We start from the raw sequence: 25,396 nt of genomic DNA, 5'->3' as shown, positions 1-25,396 counted from the left end.
ATTATTTTCATCATTAAACAATGGTGCTGATGTGACTTGTTACTCAACAGGATCCAAACATCAACTTAACAATTTTGTAACTTTTTTAAATATACAAAACAAATTTATTAGATTTTTTATGGAATTTGGTGAAAATGGAAACATTAATTTTTGGACTTAAATATCAGCATAAATAATGATAAGATATTCCTTCAAAATCTTCATAAAACCAACTAACAGTGTAACAATCATATATGCTTCTTCAAGACAAAATAACTTACAAATTAACAGTGAATTATTACCATACCCTTGTCGTATGAAGATTATGAAACTAAATTAAAAACTATAAAAGAAACTGCTGTTAACAGTAATCATACAACAAAGTTAATTGGTACATTGTTTTTTTAAGAAATTGAACGTCATAACTTTAAAACCAATATACCCACATACTGTACCAAACAACAACAACTAAAAAACAATGGTTTAAAATGAGTTACAGTTTAAAACCTTCTCACAAAATAATGTATAACACACTGAACAAAGATTTCTACAGACTGGCCTTCTACTGTGAAAACAGCTAAGGAAAAATTTGTGCAACAACAAATGCAAAAAAAACACAAATCAAAACATACCACAGTAGTGGTGTTTATCATTTAATGTATCAAGACTGTGCGTGTATAAAGGTAAAACAGGACATTCCATAGAAACGAGGATTAAAGAACATTCTAGAAATAGGAACTATTTATTCAACCTTTTTATTCTGCTTTATTAAAATTAAACACCAATATGATCCTGAATAAACTGCAAAATTTAAGTATTTGTGAAAGCTCGACAGTTGAAAAGTTTGAGAAATAACTAGAAGTCTAAAAGCAAATCCAGAGCAAGTTCTGAATGACTAAACCAACTTAAACTCTTGTCTCTAGGTGAATGTCATTTTTTATATTTTGTTTTAAACCCTGGTATAAAACATTCCAGTCTTTATATGATGATGCTCTTAGTGGCAAAGCAATGGTCTTAAAAAGTGACGTATTTGTGAAATGTCTTATTTTTACTTATTTCTGTAATTATGGAGTTACAGCAAGTACCAACAGCTTTGAGTATCAATTATATCTTAAAATAATCTTTGTTACATATTATTTCTTATTTGTTCTATTAATAACGTCATTCATTATTTTGATAGATTTTATGAAATATTTTATAATAAATAAAAATAAGACATCATTTTGTCTATCATCATACAGCAGTGTTCTTACTTCAAGATATTTTCATGTTAAACTGTAGCCTGAACCAAGTTTTGAAGTTTCTTATTTTCTGGTATTATCAGTTGAAATGTTGAAGTGATATTAGTTATTTAGAATTACGACAAAAAATTAAAATATTTGTTAGAATATAGTCATGCTTACGTTGGGCTTTAGACCTTCAGGTCTATGTCTTATATAATCAAAATTTGAATATGTTTCACATATTTACAAGAATTTACAGTTACAAGGTGTATAAAACCAGTGCTTTCAAACTCTGGTTTCAACTGCAGTGGATGCCAATCTGTTAAAGGTTAACCCCTTAGTTAACAGCTAGGTATTCATCATACAACTTAGTCATCTAAAGCAAGTGGGTACAACAACATGACATAAACCAGTGTTGAATTCATAACCACCTGACTACCTGTTCATAGCCACTGCTGGCCTACTTATGTAATAAGTAATACCACTTTGCTGCATCTGTGTTTTCTCCTGTTTTCTCTTTTGTTTTGGACTGTTAAGCATCAGTAATGCAAAAACTAAGAAGTCATTAGATTCAGTGTTTTTTAGTTTCAGTAAAATGTAATACAACTTTAAACAAGTGGTAAGATAAACAAAATGCATGCAATGATACTAGAAATTACTCAAAACCTCTGAATACACAACAGTGAAAAGTAGATAAATATATGAATGTAAGAAACTTGTTTATCTTAATGGACATGGTTGATTCTGAATTATTTTTGTTTTTTATTTTAGAATGTATTTTTCATGTTACTTTCAGGATGATCCCCTGTCTGCTCTAGATGCTCATGTTGGAAGACACGTCTTGGAACACGGCATCAAAACACTTTTGTTACGTCGGTCTAGAACTGTCATTATGGTTACACACAAAATGGAATGTTTACCATTTGCAGCAAAGGTAGGCTAAACTTGTGTTTTTGGAATATTAAATTATACATTGTTTAGGGACTTTATTAGGATCCCTCCTTAACCTTTTTGCATTGAGTAAGTCAAAGTGCACATGTCAGAACCTTTACAAAGATACATTTGATTAAACTATGTTATTAATGTGTATGAAAACTTTGGCATCAAAATGTGATAAATCAGATTATTTAAAAACTCCTTAATCTTTCCTTGTTTGAGAAATGTGGCATTTGCTCTCTGTCTTCCCTCTTCTTTACTGTAATTATTGTCCCTTCAGGAAGTATGGAACTTAATGTAAATTATTTATTATAAATATTACTTGAGCAAAGCATAATTGTTGTAGTCTTCAATCTTATTTGCTTATGGAGCCGTGAATGAGAAAAATCAACCCACTTACCACATCCTCTCTTTACAAATTGGCAGTAAGTTTCTCTTACATTTAATACTATATTATTTATAACCAACATAAAGCCAAAGTTTTAATCTACCTAATGGCATTGTTTTAAAGTTTAGAAAACTGTCTAATTTTCTCCAAGTTCAAACTTTATTCCCACAAGATACACATCAACAACCTTAGCTGAATTTTAATAGCTCTTATTATAAAGCCAGAAAAATTATTATATCCAGAGGACATTAGCTGATTTTTGTGTGTTATTATTTGTGTTCTTTGGTGCAATATTTAGTTACATAAAAATTCTTTATTGTGGTTCTATCATTACTATCAAAAATATACTTTAGTTTTATTGACAATCAACAGGAAATAAGAAGACCCATAAGAACTATATTTTTTTTGTTTTTCACATGTATTCGTTATTTATTATTAAGACCCCTGGTTGAGAAACTGACCCAAAAGTAGGGAAACAAACATCATAGCTGAGAAACGTATTAGAAGCACCAGACTAAACAACCATAACCTAATAATACAATCTAAAAAAAGCTTCTCATAAAAAGAATATACTAATTAGTTACATCTGTAAAATGCTTTGCTGGAGACATAAGTGTAAAAATAAAGGAGACTGCTTAACTTGTGGCATTTCCAGATGCTGCTTACATTGGAATTCATGCTCAAATAAAGCAAATTGTATTAATTGTAAGAAATGACATTGAAAGTGGAGAAGGAAGAGTAATAAAAGTGGTTGAAATATTATTTCATTCTATATATTATATTATTATTATGTGATATACATTGTGGAGAAAATAGAAATGTTGAAGCTTCTAAAACTATCACTGTTATATACAGCTGTATCTTCATTCTATATATTATATTATTATTATGTGATACATTATTGGTACAGTAACAACATGAATTTGGTGAGAAAAAAAGTTTGACAAGATTAGTGAATGTAATAAATGACTTGTCTAGGTCCATGCTAGATGCTTCAGTGTGTCTTGTTTGATGGTAACTTGTTTATTCAAAAGTAAGAAGGTGCTTCAGTGTATCTTGTTTAATGGTAACTTGTTCATTCAAAAGTAAGAAGGTGTTTCAATGTATCTTGTTTGATGGTAACTTGTTCATTCAAAAGTAAGAAGGTGTTCCAATGTATCTTGTTTGATGGTAACTTGTTCATTCAAAAGTAAGAAGGTGTTTCAGTGTATCTTGTTTGATGGTAACTTGTTCATTCAAACACAAGAAGGTTCTTCAGTATTTTCTATTTGATGGTAACCCATTCATTCAGGATTAAGAAGGTGCTTCATTTCTTCTTGTTCGATGGTAACTCGTTCACCCAAGAATAAGGGCAGAAAGTTGTGAACACTTGTTAAAAGATGAATATTTTAGTAAAAATGATTGTCATGTTCTTGGGAATTTTGTTGGGTCTCTAATGTTCTTGTGGAAAAGCTTTTACCATTGTTGAAATCCAACACTCTCAGTGTTGTTTTTTTCACTAACTGTGTTGAAGTATGACCTCAATGTTACTTTTGTTCAAGATAATAAAAAACGTCTTTGTTTACAACTACATCTGCTTATGCTGTTGGAACATTTAAGTTTATATGTCTCATAAAGTTTGCTCCATCAATTTATCTTTAATATTGTCAGTACTAAAAGGGATGTAAAGGAATTTGTTAGACCACTTTTCATATTTGAAAGTCATTCATTGTGAATAGTCTGTTTTCCTTTGAAATGATAGTTGTGAGAATTGGCTTGTGGAATTTATTAGAAAAATCTATGTGATGTCATTAAAGATGGATAATGATCATCACTTTTGACAAAACAGTTAATTATATCATAGTCTATAATCACCTGTCTGTAATTTTGTCCAGTCATTTTTTTTCTCTTACCAACTGTTAGCAGCTACAGTACTTAAAGTGATAGTTACGAAATAGCAAGAAAACATTTGCTCTTTTAGAAGTGTAGATTGTGGGAAATGGCAGCCATATTTCAGGAGTAGCTTAAACTTTTACATTTAAGAAGTACATCAACTAATAATGACATCCAGGAAGTTAGGAAGAGCATTATTAGAGTAAAAAGTAGTGAATCTAGTTACAATGAGCCTATTTTGTTGAACAGATTTCAGCCCTTGGCTTCTGTAGATGAGAAACTATTGGAGGAAAAGAAAACAAAAAGTATCATAGAAGGAGGTAGATGATAAGGAGGTTATAGTTGTATAGAATAGTCTGTGGGGTAAATAGGGTGAAAATAGGGGCAAACACTCCTCATATAGTCTAAATAAGTAAACTTGGAACACAAAAAGTGTCAGAGAAGGAGGTAGATGATAAGGAGGTTATAGTTGTATAGAATAGTCTGTGGGGTAAATAGGGTGAAATTAGGGGCAAACACTCCTCATATAGTCTAAATAAGTAAACTTGGAAAACAAAAAGTGTCAGAGAAGGAGGTAGATGATAAGGAGGTTATAGTTGTGTTGTATAGAATAGTCTGTGGGGGTAAATAGGGTGAAAATAGGGGCAAACACTCCTCATATAGTCTAAATAAGTAAACTTGGAAAACAAAAAGTGTCAGAGAAGGAGGTAGATGATAAGGAGGTTATAGTTGTGTTGTATAGAATAGTCTGTGGGGTAAATAGGGTGAAAATAGGGCAAACACTCCTCATATAGTCTAAATAAGAAAACTTGGAAAACAAAAGTGTCAGAGAAGGAGGTAGATGATAAGGAGGTTATAGTTGTGTTGTATAGAATAGTCTGTGGGGGTAAATAGGGTGAAAATAGGACCAAACACTCCTCATATAGTCTAAATAAGTAAACTTGGAAAACAAAAAGTGTCAGAGAAGGAGGTAGATGATAAGGAGGTTATAGTTGTATAGAATTGTCTGTGGGATAAATAGGGTGAAAATAGGGGCAAACACTCCTCATATAGTCTAAATAAGTAAATTTGGAAAACAAAAAGTGTCAGAGAAGGAGGTAGATGATAAGGAGGTTATAGTTGTGTTGTATAGAATAGTCTGTGGGGGTAAATAGGGTGAAAATAGGGCCAAACACTCCTCATATAGTCTAAATAAGAAAACTTGGAAAACAAAAAGTGTCAGAGAAGGAGGTAGATGATAAGGAGGTTATAGTTGTGTTGTATAGAATAGTCTGTGGGGGTAAATAGGGTGAAAATAGGGGCAAACACTCCTCATATAGTCTAAATAAGTAAACTTGGAAAACAAAAAGTGTCAGAGAAGGAGGTAGATGATAAGGAGGTTATAGTTGTATAGAATTGTCTGTGGGATAAATAGGGTGAAAATAGGGGCAAACACTGTGGGGGTAAATAGGGTGAAAATAGGGCCAAACTCATATAGTCTAAATAAGTAAATTTGGAAAACAAAAAGTGTCAGAGAAGGAGGTAGATGATAAGGAGGTTATAGTTGTGTTGTATAGAATAGTCTGTGGGGGTAAATAGGGTGAAAATAGGGCCAAACACTCCTCATATAGTCTAAATAAGAAAACTTGGAAAACAAAAAGTGTCAGAGAAGGAGGTAGATGATAAGGAGGTTATAGTTGTGTTGTATAGAATAGTCTGTGGGGGTAAATAGGGTGAAAATAGGGCCAAACACTCCTCATATAGTCTAAATAAGTAAACTTGGAAAACAAAAAGTGTCAGAGAAGGAGGTAGATGATAAGGAGGTTATAGTTGTGTTGTATAGAATAGTCTGTGGGGGTAAATAGGGTGAAAATAGGGCCAAACACTCCTCATATAGTCTAAATAAGTAAACTTGGAAAACAAAAAGTGTCAGAGAAGGAGGTAGATGATAAGGAGGTTATAGTTGTATAGAATAGTCTGTGGGGGTAAATAGGGTGAAAATAGGGGCAAACACTCCTCATATAGTCTAAATAAGTAAACTTGGAAAACAAAGAATTACTGGTGTCACAACTGCTTCGATTTTGTTATTAAAGTGTTTTTTTTATTACACAAGCTGATCAGATAATAATCCTTATACATGTTTCACACCTAACCAACCATTCTTACTGGTGTTACAAAAATATGATTTGATCTTGATTCTCAGGTTTTGTATGTAGATATAATTATAGAAAACACAATATTTACTTGCTGTTTAATGTTTGTAGATTCTATTGTTAGAAAAAGGTCGTATTAAACATCAAGGAACTTTAGCAGAGCTGGAGAATTTGGACAAAGAGTTTTTTGTAACCTACAGAAAAGCTATGCAGAAAGAGGAGAAGGCACGACAAAATCCGGATGATGAAACAACAAGAGAGAGACACAAGCTAGTCCGTATCTTGTCAAAACAAACTTTGTACCGAACAGCTTCCACACAGGTTAGACAGTTAAATTTTAAAATTGTTTAAATTGATCACATTTGAAAATTATTTTTTTAATTTAAACTTTTTTAAATCATATATTAACAGAAGAACATCGTGTAATTAATAAGTATTTTGATGTTGAATATGTCTTGTCATGATTATTTCCTTGTTTTTTATGAGAACAACCTTACTTTTTTTACTTTTTTAAATCATTTGCCTTCATTTTCAGATTTTTATTTTCCACTTTTGAGTATTTATAATTTTACTTTTTCCGTTTTAATAATAGAAACGGCCTGTGTTCTTTTATGTTGCAAAAACTAACAAACTTTTATTGAACCAGCATTATGACCTAATACACTTTAATATGTGAACATTATTAAAATCTATTTAAAATTTATTTTTCAGGAGATACGTCCTCGACCGAGGCTAGTTTCGTTGAGTAGACAAATGTCTCATGATCCTTCAAGTCCTCTGCCTTGCCATGACTGGGGAGATTATGATGATCCGTTACCTCCAGTTTTAGATCCTGAAGACCCTGCTACCGGTAGACCAAAATTTAGCCGAATGCAATCCAGTGACAGCACTCGTTCTCATGGAAGTGGTAGCATCCATCTACGTCATTCTTGGCGCCGTCCTCCATCACGACTAAACTCTAAGATATCTGTTCGAACTTCGGAAGATCTAATAGAAGAGGAGGACGAAGAAGAAGGTATTATATTATTTATATCATTTTGTATATGTATACTATATGTTTTATATTATATCATTTTGTGTATGTGTATACTATATGTTTTATATTATTTATATCATTTTGTGTATACTATATGTTTTATATTATTTATATCATTTTGTGTATACTATATGTTTTATATTATTTATATCATTTTGCGTATACTATATGTATGTATTATATATTATATTATTTATATCATTTTGCGTATACTATATGTATATATTATATTATTTATACACGTGTATACTATGTTTTATATTATTTATACACATGTGTATACTATGTTTTATATTATTTATACACGTGTACACGATATGTTTTATATTATTTATATCATTTTGTGTATACTATATGTATATATTATATATTATATTATATTATTTATATCATTTTGTGTATACTATATGCATATCATTTATGTTTTTATAAAGTTGTTTGGTTTGGTTTGAATTTCACGCAAAACTGCACGAGGGTTATCTGCGCTAGCTGCCCCTAATTTAGCAGTGTAAGACTAGAGGGAAGGCAACTAGTCATAACCACCCACTGCCAACTTTTGGGCTACTCTTTTACCAATAAATAGTGGAATTAACCGTCACGTTATAATGACCCCATGGCTGAAAGGGCGAGCATGTTTAGTGTCATGGGGATTTGAACCCACGGCCCTCAGATTATGAGTCAAGTGCCTTAACTACCTGGCCATGCTGGGCCTAAAGTTACTTATTGAAAAATGAAAAGTTTTAAAAATAAATTTCATGATATAATTTACTTATCTGTTTGTTTTAAGTAATCTTATCAGATATTGAATGTCCAACTTTTAATGAGCTCTGCTTTTTTATTATCTGCTTCCCAGTGGCTCAGTGGTAAAATATATAGACTTTGAACATTCAAAATCAAGTTATAATACCTGTAGTAGGTTCATCACAGATAGCCCATTGTTTAACTTTGTGCTTAACAATTAACACAAATATTATTATATAGTGCTGTTTGCATTCCTGTGTAAACTTTTTGGTTGACTTTCATCATTCTTTAGAATAGTAATACAGATTATCCTTGTCACCTTCAACACTTTTAAAAATATTCTCACCAATCTCATATGAATGAATCCACACTTTATATATTGTTAAAGTAAGTATTTTATAAACCTCTTAGAAAATAAAGACGTTCCTGATGCTTCGAATGGGAAGCTTGTGACAATGGAAGAAAGAGAAAGGGGAAAGATCGCAAAACGTCTTTATATTACCTACATGAAAGCATGCAGGCTTCCGCTGGCAATAGGAGTTATTCTGTTGATTATTGTAACTCAAGCCATCCGTGTTGGAACAGACTTTTGGCTGTCTAAATGGACGAAACGCTCTGAATCCAGAAATGACACAACATTATGGGTGAGATTACTAATAAAACTATGTTATGCTCAAAGGCTGATATTGGACATTAGTATGTGCTACGTCAGCAAACATCAACATTTTTATTGTGTAAAAAATTAGTTATTTTCTTTACATTGTGTGTTTTTAAGGATATGTATAAGTGAGTTGAAATTAGAGGGGTTTCTATATATAAAAAATATTTTTTTAAAGTTTGAAATATAAAAATATATCTTAAAAATCTCACTACACAAATTTTTTTTAATTCTTTCAAATAAGGTATAACAGTATACATGTGTATTGCTTTGTTTAATGGTAGTTTAATTTGCTATTAGTAACAAAAATGTTTGGTTTAAATATAAGACAAGCTGTTACCTGCTAGTTATGAAAGTTACCATGAAAAAGACAAAATATCAACTTTCTTTTTTAAATTGCTAGTCATTATTTTTGCTCATGTAGTTATATTCGAAGCAAACATGACATAGTTATATAGGTTTGTTATTTAATGAGATAACTGTAGTAAAAATACCTTTGAACACATTTCTCATTTTTCAGGTGTAAAAGTGTTATAAAAGTGAGCGTCAATCCCATTATCTGGTTCAAAGGGCTAGGCAAAGCTTTTATGGTGGTAGATGCTGCTGGATGTCTGTATCTTAACTCTAGGGTTGTCTGACCTTGACCTTTAGTGCATATGTGTCAAGGCGCTATCCCAATTTCTTTTGAGCCTGTATATCCCAGTCAGCTTCCATCAAATAAAATGATGTGATATTTGATTCTAACCTTGTACCATAATTTACATTATAGTTTAGTATATAGATTTAACATGTATACCACTAACTAAATAGCAATTATCAGTCAGAGGTGTCACACAGTTTACCCAAGAAAATCTTGTGATGACTGTAACTTAAGAATGGCTTTTTGTCTTAAAGCCAACATGGATTTCTCAGTTGAAGGCCTGAAAATGTTGCTCATATTTATTCAGCATAAAGCTGTGGAGTCATACAATGTGAGACTGAATAGCAAAGTTTGTTAAATTGTTGTACTATCTGGACAGTTCATTCAAATTAAAACTTACAGCTGGCAACCATATAAATTTAACAAACATACTAATGGTAAAGTGTACAAGTGGGATCAAACTGTGTTCATTTCTGCTGATCATAGCTTAAAATGACTTTATACACTGTGTGATGTGTCTTTTTAAACTCCCACCAAATACCAGGTTCCACCACTGTAAAAGCTGTTTTGGATGGCATAGGCTCAACAAATGTTATAAGGTATCCTATTTGCTGTAGTACATTTGTAAGAATGTGTGGATTTTGATTGGTAGAGAATTACGATTGTAAATGCAACATTCAAGTTTGTTCCAAAGGTCCTTAATCAGAGTTAGATCCATCTGTTTTTCTGGGTAAGGAAAGTAACCAAATCTGTTGTGGTGTTTCTTGAGCTAATTTTTACCAATGCAAGTAATTAGCTTGGTGCATTTTCATTTTAGAAGAACCCTTATCTATGATGGTGGTAAAACAATGTGTTAACTTGATACATTAATTATGGTGAGATGTCATTTTATTGAATATGTTTTAATAGTACTTGATTACTCAGATATGGTAAGGGTATCAGCAGTAACTAGTTACAGACCAGGTAATACATTAATAGTTACAAGGTTAATTTTCATAATTTGTGTGAAACATGTGAGTATCAAGTATTAATGGAATTAACAAACCTACTGGAAACCTGCTGGATAATAATTAACAAACCTACTGTTAACCTGCTGGATAATAATTAACAAACCTACTGTTAACCTGCTGGAAACAAACCTAGTGGAAACCTGCTGGATAATAATTAACCCTACTGGATAATAATTAACAAACCTAGTGGAAACCTGCTGGATAATAATTAACAAACCTACTGTTAACCTGCTGGATAATAATTAACAAACCTACTGGAAACCTGCTGGATAATAATTAACAAACCTACTGGAAACCTTCTGGATAATAATTAACAAGCCTACTGTTAACCTGCTGGATAATAATTAACAAACCTACTGTTAACCTGCTGGATAATAATTAACAAACCTACTGGAAACCTGCTGGATAATAATTAACAAACCTACTGGAAACCTGCTGGATAATAATTAACAAACCTACTGTTAACCTGCTGGATAATAATTAACAAACCTACTGGATAATAATTAACAAACCTACTGGAAACCTGCTGAATAATAATTAACAAACCTACTGGAAACCTGCTGAATAATAATTAACAAACCTACTGGATAATAATTAACAAACCTACTGTTAACCTGCTGGATAATAATTAACAAACCTAGTGGAAACCTGCTGGATAATAATTAACAAACCTACTGGAAACCTTCTGGATAATAATTAACAAACCTACTGGAAACCTGCTGGATAATAATTAACAAACCTACTGTTAACCTGCTGGATAATAATTAACAAACCTACTGGAAACCTGCTGGATAATAATTAGCAAACCTACTGGAAACCTTCTGGATAATAATTAACAAGCCTACTGTTAACCTGCTGGATAATAATTAACAAACCTACTGTTAACCTGCTGGATAATAATTAACAAACCTACTGGAAACCTGCTGGATAATAATTTATAGTTCACTTGTAGGGATGATTCCAGAAAACACCATAATTCTACACGATTAGGTACATGCCAGTGTGTAGGGGTGTAGATTTTTTACACCCGATGGAGGGGATGATTTTTGCAACCACTTATGTGGTCTGTTCAATTTGCAAATTGGTAATCTCTGATTACATGAACCTGAAAGCTGTAAACATGCAGTCACAGAGTAATCTTGCTGCCACGATACTTGCATGTATACTTAGGCCTATTGACTGATACTTATGAATTATCGCTTAGATCGAAAAGCTTAGAAGCACATCTATATTAAAGATGTACATTTCGGCTACTGGAAAAGCTTACATCTAGGCCTAATTATGTAATTTGTTTGATAAGAACGCGAGCATCACAAGAACAAACACACAATTTGTAGGCCTGTGATGCAATAAAACAATTCAACAGACCAAACTAGGGGATGATTGTATGCACCATACCCCCACCTAAAATGAAGGGGGAACATATTCCCCCCCCCCTCAGGATCTACGCCTTTGCCTGTATGGTAGGTATACATGCACCAGACATGTCTTCATGGAAACCATGGAGGTATAAAACTGGTTTAAAATTAAACATTTACCTTTTGTGTGTTTCCCTGGCAAAAATAAATACATTGAAAACAGATGATATGGAAATTCTTTGTTTCAGTGGAAGATAAAAATAAAATCATACAAAGCTTACTCAGGAAATGCACTTTGAACATCGTGACAGTCTGGTAGGGGACAATAGTTTGGTTACTGCAACTGAATTGTCAGCTGTGTAATGTATAATGCCATGTTAACTGGTAAACTAAACATTAATCAATGGTCATAAACTTTCAACATTAGGCACAAACTTGATGCTATTTGGCTGTCTTGAAAGAATCAGAAAACCCAGTTTATACCATGAAAACATTTCTTGTGCCATCATCATACTTCTATGAATTTGCATTATTGAAGCATTATTTGTAGGGTTAAATGCCTGGTGTTTTGGTTTTCTTTACACATTTGTTCCGTATTTCAGTACGTAATAAAGTGAAATATAACTCGCCAGACTGTATTAAATGCATTGTTTGCTTGCAACTGAGATAAATCATTTTTATATTTTGTTTTTATTTCACATCAAAGTTTTTGTAAACATATTTCTGCATGGAGTCTGTTGAATTCTGACTAATATGAAAAGTATTAGTTAATTAGTCAGTTCCATTTTCATGTTCTGTCCAATCATCTTGTCTGTTGGTCAGCACCTGGTGACCACAATTGCCAGAATTCTTGTTGATGGACTTTGATGAAAGCCGTTTTTGAACAGCCAGTCAAAGAAACAGTGTTTGGTTGTGACACTCCTACTAAATGAGCACATGTTATCATGTTCCTTGGGAAATCCTTCCTTTATCATTGATACAAAATGTCCATATATTTATCTATTCAGTTTTAATATGTTTGTGATTTAGTATTGGGGTGGGGGGATATACAGAGGATGCACAATGTTTTCATGCCCCTGGCCCCAGGAATTCTTAATCCACCTCATAACTAAGACATCCTGTTATCTACATTCATGTTGCAATATTCTTGTTTGAAGTAAAGTATTTATTACTGTTTTTAACTAGATTTCAAGTCAGAGTAGTCTTAACATTATGAGAAAAGTTTTTAATATTTGTCATGTTCACACATTTGGGTAATGTTATGATCTAATTCACATTTGGGTAATGTTATGATCTAATTCATCAGCTGTTAGCACACCATTGATATATGTCTTATTCTCATATCCTATTAATAATATTTGTCATATTCACACATTTGGGTAATGTTATGATCTAATTCATCAGCTGTTAGCACACCATTGATATATGTCTTATTCTCATCTCCTATTTTCTAGTAACAATTTGTTTATAATCTTTTAAAACAGAATACAGACATGCAGTATTACATGATTGGTTATGCAGTTTTGTCTGGAGTAAGCATTATTCTGTCTCTGATTACCAATCTTGCAGCCCAGATGACATCCTTGATGGCTGAACGTATCTTACATGCAAGAATGCTGAATAACATTGTGCGTTGTCCTATGAGGTGAGACCTGCATGATGTACAAGCTAAGAGACATTATTGTTTCATTTTTGAGTCTCCCACATTGCCTTTATAAAGTGTTAAAAGTCAGTGATGTTGAGAAAACCCACTTGTAGAGAAATAAAATAAAAATATAATTGTTTCAGGTATTATATATAAAAACAGCTTGTTTGGGTTGAGAAAATATTTTACATAGAGGAGCAAACAACGTTTCGACCTTCTTCGGTCATCGTCGAGTTCACAAAGAAAGAAAAAGGTAATGTGGTCAACTTCCGGTCAGTTATCTCTTTCTTTCTTTTTGAACCTGACAATGACCGAAGAAAGTCGAAATGTTGTTTGCTCCTCTACGTAAAATATATTCTCAACCCAAATGAGCTGTTTTTACATATATATAAAGTGTTAAAAGAATCTCAAATACAAAGTTCCATAGCATATCATATATGAACATTTTAAGCAAATCATACTGAGTAAAATCATATACGATTCTAAAAAACATGCTTCTGTTCTGGTAATAGTGCTGCTACTGGAGTTGTTTTGTATTTAAGCTAGATTGTATGAAAAGTGTAAAGATATAATTTATAGAAAAATTGGTGACTTGAAATACCAAGAAAAGACATAATATTTGATCTGCCTTTTTTTTAATGTGCATTTAATAAGCCTCTGATCAAGCTAATCAGACCAGAAAATATTAAGGTATGTAATTAAATCAGGAAATGTGTAAAATCAGTAACAATAAGAATGACATCAAGGTATATATTAATGTTTTGTATTGTATAAAGCTCTGAAAGAGTGTATGTATTTTACTGTAAGAAAAATTCCCTTAGCTTTTATTGTTGCGATTAATAATAAACACATTCGAATTTAAAAGATGTTCCAAACACAAATAATAAAAGAAGTTTCTTTATCAGGTTTTTTGACACAACACCTGTAGGCAGAATTCTGAATCGTTTTTCTACAGATATAAACACCATAGACAAGGTATATGGTGGTTTTTATATTCCTTGTGTTTATGTAACATAGTTGTCGTTGTGAATGTTTGAAAATAAATGCAACCACAATGAAAACAAGAGGATGGACAATGAAATTAATATCACATGCTTTGTGGTAACAAGAAACCCACTTTAAGTAAACTGGATTTGGTCAAAACGTTGTTCTGTATTTTTTTAAATTAAAGTGCTAATACCACCCATACCATCTGTCTCGAGAATACAAAATTAATATTAATTTATTAACTAAAATTTCCAGGAAACAAGCAACATGATGTTTCAAAAATAAAATGATGTCTTTCAAAATAATTTATTTTAATTGTATTTAAGATAAGAATTACTGGACATAATATAGTTAATCTAAAATAAGTTCAAAAGTTAAAATCTTTATGAATTAAATGAATTATTTTGCTGTACTTGTGATTTAACTCTCACCAAGGGTCATACAGGTAGATTATAATTGACCAGGAACTATAAATCTATATTAACTTCAAATCAGAGCAAGTTACTTTCTTTGATATAAACTAAAAATCAACTTGGTAACGAATACAAATTTCACACAGTTACAGTCATATCTCCAGTTACAGATTTTAAAAAGTTAAGAATTTTCTCTGTTTTCTTCTGCTTAAAACAGTTAATTTTTTTAAATGTTTTTTCCTTTTTGTTCTCTTCAGTTGCAATCTGTGTGGCATTGAACAGGAATTGTTTTACAAACTGAAGTTTCTTTGGATAATTTTCAAAACAATGAAATCAAGAAAAACAGCAGGCAAATTAAAAAACAAAGTCCAGTACTCGTGTTGAATCACTGCCTAAACCTACTTTAAAAGAACAATTCTTTTACAATGTTGTAGCCTGTAGTTTTGATTGTTATTTTGATTTGTATTTTCAGAAACTTCCCGTGACTCTGCCAATTCTTCTACGTTTCTTGCTTCTGTGTATTTCAGCCATTGTTGTCGATGTTATTGTCAACCCAATATTTATTTTTGCTGTTTTCCCTATTGTTGGAGTGTATTACTACTTACAACACTTCTTTCGCTTCACTTCTAGGTAATTATCTTCATACAGTTTTAGAATGTTTATCTTTATATAGTTTTAGAATGTTTATCTTCATATAGTTTTAGAATGTTTTCTGAAGGCAGCAGGATCTAATGTTAGTTATGTAGGGAAACACTCAATTTGTTTGCAAGAATTGTGAAACTGTTACTGTTTTAGGAATTTTTTTTAAAGTGTGAGCTATCTCTGTGTGCACGTATTTTAAAGTGTGAGCTATCTCTGTGTGCACGTATTTTAAAGTGTGAGCTATCTCTGTGTGCATCTCTGTGTGCAACGATTTTAAAGTGTGAGCTATCTCTGTGTGCACGTATTTTAAAGTGTGAGCTATCTCTGTGTGCACGTATTTTAAAGTGTGAGCTATCTCTGTGTGCACGTATTTTAAAGTGTGAGCTATCTCTGTGTGCACGTATTTTAAAGTGTGAGCTATCTCTGTGTGCACGTATTTTAAAGTGTGAGCTATCTCTGTGTGCACGTATTTTAAAGTGTGAGCTATCTCTGTGTGCACGTATTTTAGTTCATTTATATTAAAGATAATGAGCTTCAATAGCTACATTTTTTGTACCTGTGTGCACTGATTTTAAAACAAAGTGTGTACTATCTGATTAAAACAAGAATTTAAAGTGTGAGCTAATGTGCCCTTAAAGTGTGAGCTATCTCTGTGTGCAAGCAAACCATTGTGAGCTATCTCTGTGTGCAGTATTTTAAAGTGTGAGCTATCTCTGTGTGCACGTATTTTAAAGTGTGAGCTATCTCTGTCACAAAGTGTGAGCTATCTCTGTGTAAAACAATTTTAAAGTGTGAGCTATCTAATTTTAAAGTGTGAGCTATCACAAAAAATCCATTGCTGATTTTAAAGTGTGAGCTATAACCCTTGTGTGAGCTGTCACAAGTGTGACCATTTACTATTAAATGAGCTTCATGTCACAAACAAACCATTTACTGATTAAAACAAGAATTTAATAACCCTTGTACTGTCACAAACAAACCATTTACTGATTAAAACAAGAATTTAATAACCCTTGTACTGTCACAAGCAAACCATTTACTGATTAAAACAAGAATTTAATAACCCTTGTACTGTCACAAGCAAACCATTTACTGATTAAAACAAGAATTTAATAACCCTTGTACTGTCACAAGCAAACCATTTACTGATTAAAACAAGAATTTAATAACCCTTGTACTGTCACAAGCAAACCATTTACTGATTAAAACAAGAATTTAATAACCCTTGTACTGTCACAAGCAAACCATTTACTGATTAAAACAAGAATTTAATAACCCTTGTACTGTCACAAGCAAACCATTTACTGATTAAAACAAGAATTTAATAACCCTTGTACTGTCACAAGCAAACCATTTACTGATTAAAACAAGAATTTAATAACCCTTGTACTGTCACAAGCAAACCATTTACTGATTAAAACAAGAATTTAATAACCCTTGTACTGTCACAAGCAAACCATTTACTGATTAAAACAAGAATTTAATAACCCTTGTACTGTCACAAGCAAACCATTTACTGATTAAAACAAGAATTTAATAACCCTTGTACTGTCACAAGCAAACCATTTACTGATTAAAACAAGAATTTAATAACCCTTGTACTGTCACAAGCAAACCATTTACTGATTAAAACAAGAATTTAATAACCCTTGTACTGTCACAAGCAAACCATTTACTGATTAAAACAAGAATTTAATAACCCTTGTACTGTCACAAGCAAACCATTTACTGATTAAAACAAGAATTTAATAACCCTTGTACTGTCACAAGCAAACCATTTACTGATTAAAACAAGAATTTAATAACCCTTGTACTGTCACAAGCAAACCATTTACTGATTAAAACAAGAATTTAATAACCCTTGTACTGTCACAAGCAAACCATTTACTGATTAAAACAAGAATTTAATAACCCTTGTACTGTCACAAGCAAACCATTTACTGATTAAAACAAGAATTTAATAACCCTTGTACTGTCACAAGCAAACCATTTACTGATTAAAACAAGAATTTAATAACCCTTGTACTGTCACAAGCAAACCATTTACTGATTAAAACAAGAATTTAATAACCCTTGTACTGTCACAAGCAAACCATTTACTGATTAAAACAAGAATTTAATAACCCTTGTACTGTCACAAGCAAACCATTTACTGATTAAAACAAGAATTTAATAACCCTTGTACTGTCACAAGCAAACCATTTACTGATTAAAACAAGAATTTAATAACCCTTGTACTGTCACAAGCAAACCATTTACTGATTAAAACAAGAATTTAATAACCCTTGTACTGTCACAAGCAAACCATTTACTGATTAAAACAAGAATTTAATAACCCTTGTACTGTCACAAGCAAACCATTTACTGATTAAAACAAGAATTTAATAACCCTTGTACTGTCACAAGCAAACCATTTACTGATTAAAACAAGAATTTAATAACCCTTGTACTGTCACAAGCAAACCATTTACTGATTAAAACAAGAATTTAATAACCCTTGTACTGTCACAAGCAAACCATTTACTGATTAAAACAAGAATTTAATAACCCTTGTACTGTCACAAGCAAACCATTTACTGATTAAAACAAGAATTTAATAACCCTTGTACTGTCACAAGCAAACCATTTACTGATTAAAACAAGAATTTAATAACCCTTGTACTGTCACAAGCAAACCATTTACTGATTAAAACAAGAATTTAATAACCCTTGTACTGTCACAAGCAAACCATTTACTGATTAAAACAAGAATTTAATAACCCTTGTACTGTCACAAGCAAACCATTTACTGATTAAAACAAGAATTTAATAACCCTTGTACTGTCACAAGCAAACCATTTACTGATTAAAACAAGAATTTAATAACCCTTGTACTGTCACAAGCAAACCATTTACTGATTAAAACAAGAATTTAATAACCCTTGTACTGTCACAAGCAAACCATTTACTGATTAAAACAAGAATTTAATAACCCTTGTACTGTCACAAGCAAACCATTTACTGATTAAAACAAGAATTTAATAACCCTTGTACTGTCACAAGCAAACCATTTACTGATTAAAACAAGAATTTAATAACCCTTGTACTGTCACAAGCAAACCATTTACTGATTAAAACAAGAATTTAATAACCCTTGTACTGTCACAAGCAAACCATTTACTGATTAAAACAAGAATTTAATAACCCTTGTACTGTCACAAGCAAACCATTTACTGATTAAAACAAGAATTTAATAACCCTTGTACTGTCACAAGCAAACCATTTACTGATTAAAACAAGAATTTAATAACCCTTGTACTGTCACAAGCAAACCATTTACTGATTAAAACAAGAATTTAATAACCCTTGTACTGTCACAAGCAAACCATTTACTGATTAAAACAAGAATTTAATAACCCTTGTACTGTCACAAGCAAACCATTTACTGATTAAAACAAGAATTTAATAACCCTTGTACTGTCACAAGCAAACCATTTACTGATTAAAACAAGAATTTAATAACCCTTGTACTGTCACAAGCAAACCATTTACTGATTAAAACAAGAATTTAATAACCCTTGTACTGTCACAAGCAAACCATTTACTGATTAAAACAAGAATTTAATAACCCTTGTACTGTCACAAGCAAACCATTTATTGATTAAAACAAGAATTTAATAACCCTTGTACTGTCACAAGCAAACCATTTACTGATTAAAACAAGAATTTAATAACCCTTGTACTGTCACAAGCAAACCATTTACTGATTAAAACAAGAATTTAATAACCCTTGTACTGTCACAAGCAAACCATTTACTGATTAAAACAAGAATTTAATAACCCTTGTACTGTCACAAGCAAACCATTTACTGATTAAAACAAGAATTTAATAACCCTTGTACTGTCACAAGCAAACCATTTACTGATTAAAACAAGAATTTAATAACCCTTGTACTGTCACAAGCAAACCATTTACTGATTAAAACAAGAATTTAATAACCCTTGTACTGTCACAAGCAAACCATTTACTGATTAAAACAAGAATTTAATAACCCTTGTACTGTCACAAGCAAACCATTTACCATTTAATAACCCTTGATTAAAACAAGAATTTAATAACCCTTGTACTGTCACAAGCAAACCATTTACTGATTAAAACAAGAATTTAATAACCCTTGTACTGTCACAAGCAAACCATTTACTGATTAAAACAAGAATTTAATAACCCTTGTACTGTCACAAGCAAACCATTTATTGATTAAAACAAGAATTTAATAACCCTTGTACTGTCACAAGCAAACCATTTACTGATTAAAACAAGAATTTAATAACCCTTGTACTGTCACAAGCAAACCATTTATTGATTAAAACAAGAATTTAATAACCCTTGTACTGTCACAAGCAAACCATTTATTGATTAAAACAAGATTTTAATAACCCTTGTACTGTCACAAGCAAACCATTTATTGATTAAAACAAGAATTTAATAACCCTTGTACTGTCACAAGCAAACCATTTATTGATTAAAACAAGAATTTAATAACCCTTGTACTGTCACAAGCAAACCATTTACTGATTAAAACAAGAATTTAATAACCCTTGTACTGTCACAAGCAAACCATTTATTGATTAAAACAAGAATTTAATAACCCTTGTACTGTCACAAGCAAACCATTTATTGATTAAAACAAGAATTTAATAACCCTTGTACTGTCACAAGCAAACCATTTATCCTAATGAGCTAACAAAAGAAACTTTACCATGTGCAAGTGTTTTAGATCTTGTTTTCTACTTTGTGATCCTTGATTTTATTTATGGTACTCATAACTTCAAGTTAACTTCAAGAGTTTACCTGTTTAAACATCTGTAGATGTTTGTGAATATGTGTAACCAACTTCATGTTTTGTAAAGCAGAAACTTTTGAAGCCTTTTGTTGTGTTTAAATGTAATTTCTTTACATCTAAGACCTTATAACAGCTTAATGAGTAATAAAATGTTACAAAAGCCATAAAAATAGATAATAAAATATTTCTAGTGATAGTTGTACCCTAACTTAGAAGATATGTTTTTATTTTTTCAGGGAGTTACAACGGCTTGATAGCATTACAAAATCTCCTATCTTTTCTCATTTCTCAGAAACACTTAATGGTCTTTCAACAATACGAGCTTTCAGGTATGTATTTGTATGTTTCTATTTTAAACATACTGTATACACATGGATAATAATCATTGTAGGTTCGTAAATATTCACAAACTTTGTTGTAGAATGTAACACAAATAAACATCTTTGATTAAAATGATGTGCAATAGGGTTTTTCCATTCATGGATATAATGTTTAGCACACGTTTTTTATTCAACTACACCAAAACATATTGTAGTCTTGTTTGATATAACCTCTATCTTATTTTGTTTTGAGCATTCTGAAGCTACTTACCTATTGTTCTACACTTTCGTTTATATTGTCACAAATCGAAATTGTACCTTGACTACTGTACTTTTGTGAAAAAAACAGAGATTTAACCTGCACATCTATGCACGTTTTAACAGTTATTATTCTGATAGTAGTATCTCACAGAGTTATGTGGTTTCATTTATCTTTTGTTACTATATTAAAGACTGAAAGAAGAATTACAACATTGTTTTCTTAAATGTAAAGATTTAACATTCAGACTCTTTAAACAAAAAGCTATTGACCAGCAACTGGTTTTTTCTTGTGCTGTTTTCATATTGAATATCTAACTAAGAGAAACAGGAATTTACTTGTACTTTATTATGTCTTATTGATTAACCATTATAAGTTGTGGCAAGTTATTTATTTTGACAATCGTGTTACCTTTCAAATGTACTCGTTTTGTTTTTTAAAGTTAAGTCAACAACAGAAAAGGTACTTAATTATGTTTATAGACTCCATGCATGGAATTAGAAATGTCTGAGAGAGTATTCAGACTTTCCTGAAATAAGAACATTTACATCAATATGTGGACCACAATACACCTTTATATATAAATACACACTGTAGTTTTCTATTACAAGGTTGTTTCCAGTGCTATCTTCCTGAAAGGTGCTATACAGCTTCATAAGGGCTCCAGTACAGGTGTTTAAAGCAAGTCAATAATGTGATAATTGTGTGAAAAATATTATCTGTTAGTGTGGAAATGAATATCTTGTTTGTTTTTATTGTTAAAAACAAGTAGTTTTTAAAAATCTCCATTTATGAAATACTTTGAATGATTAATGTATGAAACAGAAGAATATATTTTTTCCTTTAATTTAGTTACATCTTATGAAAAATAAAACTGTTATTGTTTTTATTTTCCTTTTTATATTTTTAGGGATGAAAAGAGATTTTTTGAAATTTTGACAAACTTTATCAACATGAACAACCTTGCATTCTTAATGGTCAACTGCGCAAACTGCTGGTTGGGAATAGCACTTGTAAGTAGAACTAGCTATAACCAAATGTGTGTACAATATTGTTACTGTTGAACAGATGTTTTTTTTATCATAATATTTTTAAAAGAACTATTGAATATGTAAATGTTCATGGTCTAGCATAGCCTGTTTGTTGGAGTGCTCCACTCACATTCTACAGGTCACAAATTCAAATACCTATTACAAAATGTTCTCAACCTCATTGTAGGGGAGTTATAATGTCAAAGTTGATCCACTATTCATTGGTAAGAGAAAAGCTTGTTTTTTCATCAGTTCTTTCTAATACTTCCCTACCCTTGAACCAAGTTGGGCATACTTGTTACATTACAAGATTTAGTGAAATGGGACCATGATATCACTAGCATTTGTCACAAATAATGGGGCCCAGCATGGCCGGGTGGCTAGGGTGCTCATCTCACAATCTGTGGGTCAAGGGTTTGAACCCACATTCCACCAAACATGGTTGCTCTTTCAGCTGTTGGAACATGTAATGTGATGGTCAATCCCATTATTCATTGATAAAAGAGTCGCCCAAGAGTTGATGGTAGGTGTTGATGACTTACAATCTTTCCTCTCGTCTGTCATTTTGCTAAATTAAGGACAGCTAGTATAGATAGCCCAAACGTAGCTTTGCATGAAATTTAAAACAAACCAAACTGAAAGTACTTTACAAAAATGTGCATGTATATTACTGTCACATATATTACTGTTACTTTAATTTACAAAGAAACTTGATGCAGAATTATATTGTCTAGCATAAAACCTTCATAGTCTTATATTGAAAAATTCTTCAATCCATGACTGTTGAGAAGTGTCTAGAAATATAGGAGTTGTTGGTGATAACATTCCATTTTAACTAATATCTTTTATCTTTTAAAGGATTATCTTGGTGGGGTCATCTTGTTCATAGCCACAGTGTCAACATTAACGATTGCTATTTACGGTTACGTGACTCCTGCCTTTCTGGGATTAGCCTTGAACTACACTCTTCTTGTAAGTTTCTAAAACTGTACCATTATTGTTGAGTATAGTATCTGAAGTAACATTATAGTTTTTCATTTAAAATCATGTAATAAATAATGGGTTGAGCTCATTTCAAAAACAATGTTATAGTTGAGCATCGTATCTGAAGTAACATTATAGTTGTATAGTTTAGCTATATATACAATTGTTAAACAGTTTGTCCACTGTATAATATTGAATAATGAACTTGTAAAATGTCCTAACACTTACATATTTAATTTAGGTTGCTACATCATAAAGTAAAATGGATTCAAAACTCCATAGATATTATATACATTTCACCATTATAAGAGGCCTAACTGTATTTCTTTGGTTTGCTGGCTCAATCTATGCTGATGGCCCTTGGAAAAACTACAGTCCACAGCAGAGTGTTCAGCCAATCAAAGAAAACATAAAACCACTGGTGAAAAAATATATACATAATCATTATTGCTTCCAGGGTAACCTTATTGTGAAGTATTGTTTCTAAGGTAACCTTATTGTGAAGTATTGTTTCTAAGGTAACCTTATTGTGAAGTATTGTTTCCAAGGTAACCTTATTGTGAAGTATTGTTTCTAAGGTAACCTTATTGTGAAGTATTGTTTCCAAGGTAACCTTATTGTGAAGTATTGTTTCCAAGGTAACCTTATTGTTTAGTGTTATGAATAGAATGTAGTGTACACAAGATTAATTAAGAGTTTGTGGAAAGGATTTTTACAGAAGTGAAACGTATTGATGGAACTCGTTTCATGTTTTGAATATCATCAGGTTCCCATCTATTTAAACTGGGTGGTACGAAACATGGCCAGTGTTGAAATGTACATGTCGGCAGTGGAACGAGTGGACGAATATTCCCAGTTACCAACTGAGAGTTATGGGGAAGATGACACAGGTAAGGTTTTGCTTCTCTACATTTGAGGTCCAACAACGTATACTTTCGCACTTTATTTCTTGCTGGAGATGACCTAAGAAGGTTGAAACTTTGTTCTGTACTTTATTTTAATTATAATTGTTCTTATTTTACTATTTTGAAGTTAAGCAGAAAGCTCCACAATGGGCTATCTGTGCTTTGCCACCACATGTATCGAAACCAGGATTCTAGCATTGTAAGTCTACAGACATACCGCTGTGCTATTGGGGCACTTTAATGAAAGTTTTAATATCCATACTAATTGTCTTTATAATATATTTTTACTTCAAGTGGGTTTCTCATTATCATGAAAGAAACATGAAGTTGGACCAAATTACATAGTTTTGTTGCCACAGCACCTACTGTAAATTATATTATACTATTGTAAGTATATGTAACATTCATAGAATTAGAAACCATTGTGGATACTATATTATATTATACTATTGTAAGTATATGTAACATTCATAGAACTAGAAACCATTGTGGATACTATATTATATTATACTATTGTAAGTATATGTAACATTCACAGAACTAGAAACCATTGTGGATACTATATTATATTATACTATTGTAAGTATATGTAACTTTCATAGAACTAGAAACCATTGTGGATACTATATTATATTATACTATTGTAAGTATATGTAACATTCATAGAACTAGAAACCATTGTGGATACTATATTATATTATACTATTGTAAGTATATGTAACATTCATAGAACTAGAAACCATTGTGGATACTATATTATATTATACTATTGTAAGTATATGTAACATTCATAGTGCGAGAAACCATTGTGAATATTCTATTATATTATACTATTGTAAGTATACATAACTTTCATAGAACTAGAAACCATTGTGGATACTATATTATATTATACTATTGTAAGTATATGTAACATTCATAGAGCTAGAAACCATTGTGTATGCTATATTATATTATACTATTGTAAGTATACATAACATTCATAGAACTAGAAACCATTGTGGATACTATATTATATTATACTATTGTAAGTATACATAACATTCATAGAACTAGAAACCATTGTGGATATTATATTATATTATACTATTGTAAGTATATGTAACATTCATAGAGCTAGAAACCATTGTGGATACTATATTATATTATACTATTGTAAGTATATGTAACATTCATAGAGCTAGAAACCATTGTGGATACTATATTATATTATACTTTTGTAAGTATATATAACATTCATAGAACTAGAAACCATTGTGGATATTATATTATATTGTACTATTGTAAGTATATGTAACATTCATAGTGCGAGAAACCATTGTGAATATTCTATTATATTATACTATTGTAAGTATACATAACTTTCATAGAACTAGAAACCATTGTGGATACTATATTATATTATACTATTGTA

The 25,396-nt window shown here is 31.4% G+C and overlaps 1 protein-coding gene across 1 annotated transcript in view; it reads left to right on the top strand.

Annotated features, from left to right (window-relative positions):
* LOC143256304 (ATP-binding cassette sub-family C member 9-like) overlaps window positions 1-25,396 on the top strand; it is a 112,595-nt gene that overhangs the window by 73,964 nt on the left and 13,235 nt on the right. Inside the window, 11 exon segments of the mRNA XM_076513376.1 lie at window positions 1,999-2,136; window positions 6,642-6,851; window positions 7,242-7,545; window positions 8,719-8,951; window positions 13,458-13,618; window positions 14,524-14,593; window positions 15,491-15,648; window positions 20,720-20,812; window positions 21,973-22,075; window positions 22,952-23,065; window positions 23,844-23,967. Coding sequence (XP_076369491.1) covers window positions 1,999-2,136; window positions 6,642-6,851; window positions 7,242-7,545; window positions 8,719-8,951; window positions 13,458-13,618; window positions 14,524-14,593; window positions 15,491-15,648; window positions 20,720-20,812; window positions 21,973-22,075; window positions 22,952-23,065; window positions 23,844-23,967 — 1,708 coding nt within the window.

Source organism: Tachypleus tridentatus, chromosome 7 (genome assembly GCF_004210375.1).
Source record: "Tachypleus tridentatus isolate NWPU-2018 chromosome 7, ASM421037v1, whole genome shotgun sequence".
Taxonomy (NCBI): Eukaryota; Metazoa; Arthropoda; class Merostomata; order Xiphosura; family Limulidae; genus Tachypleus; species Tachypleus tridentatus.
This window is presented reverse-complemented; position numbering and strand designations above follow the sequence as displayed.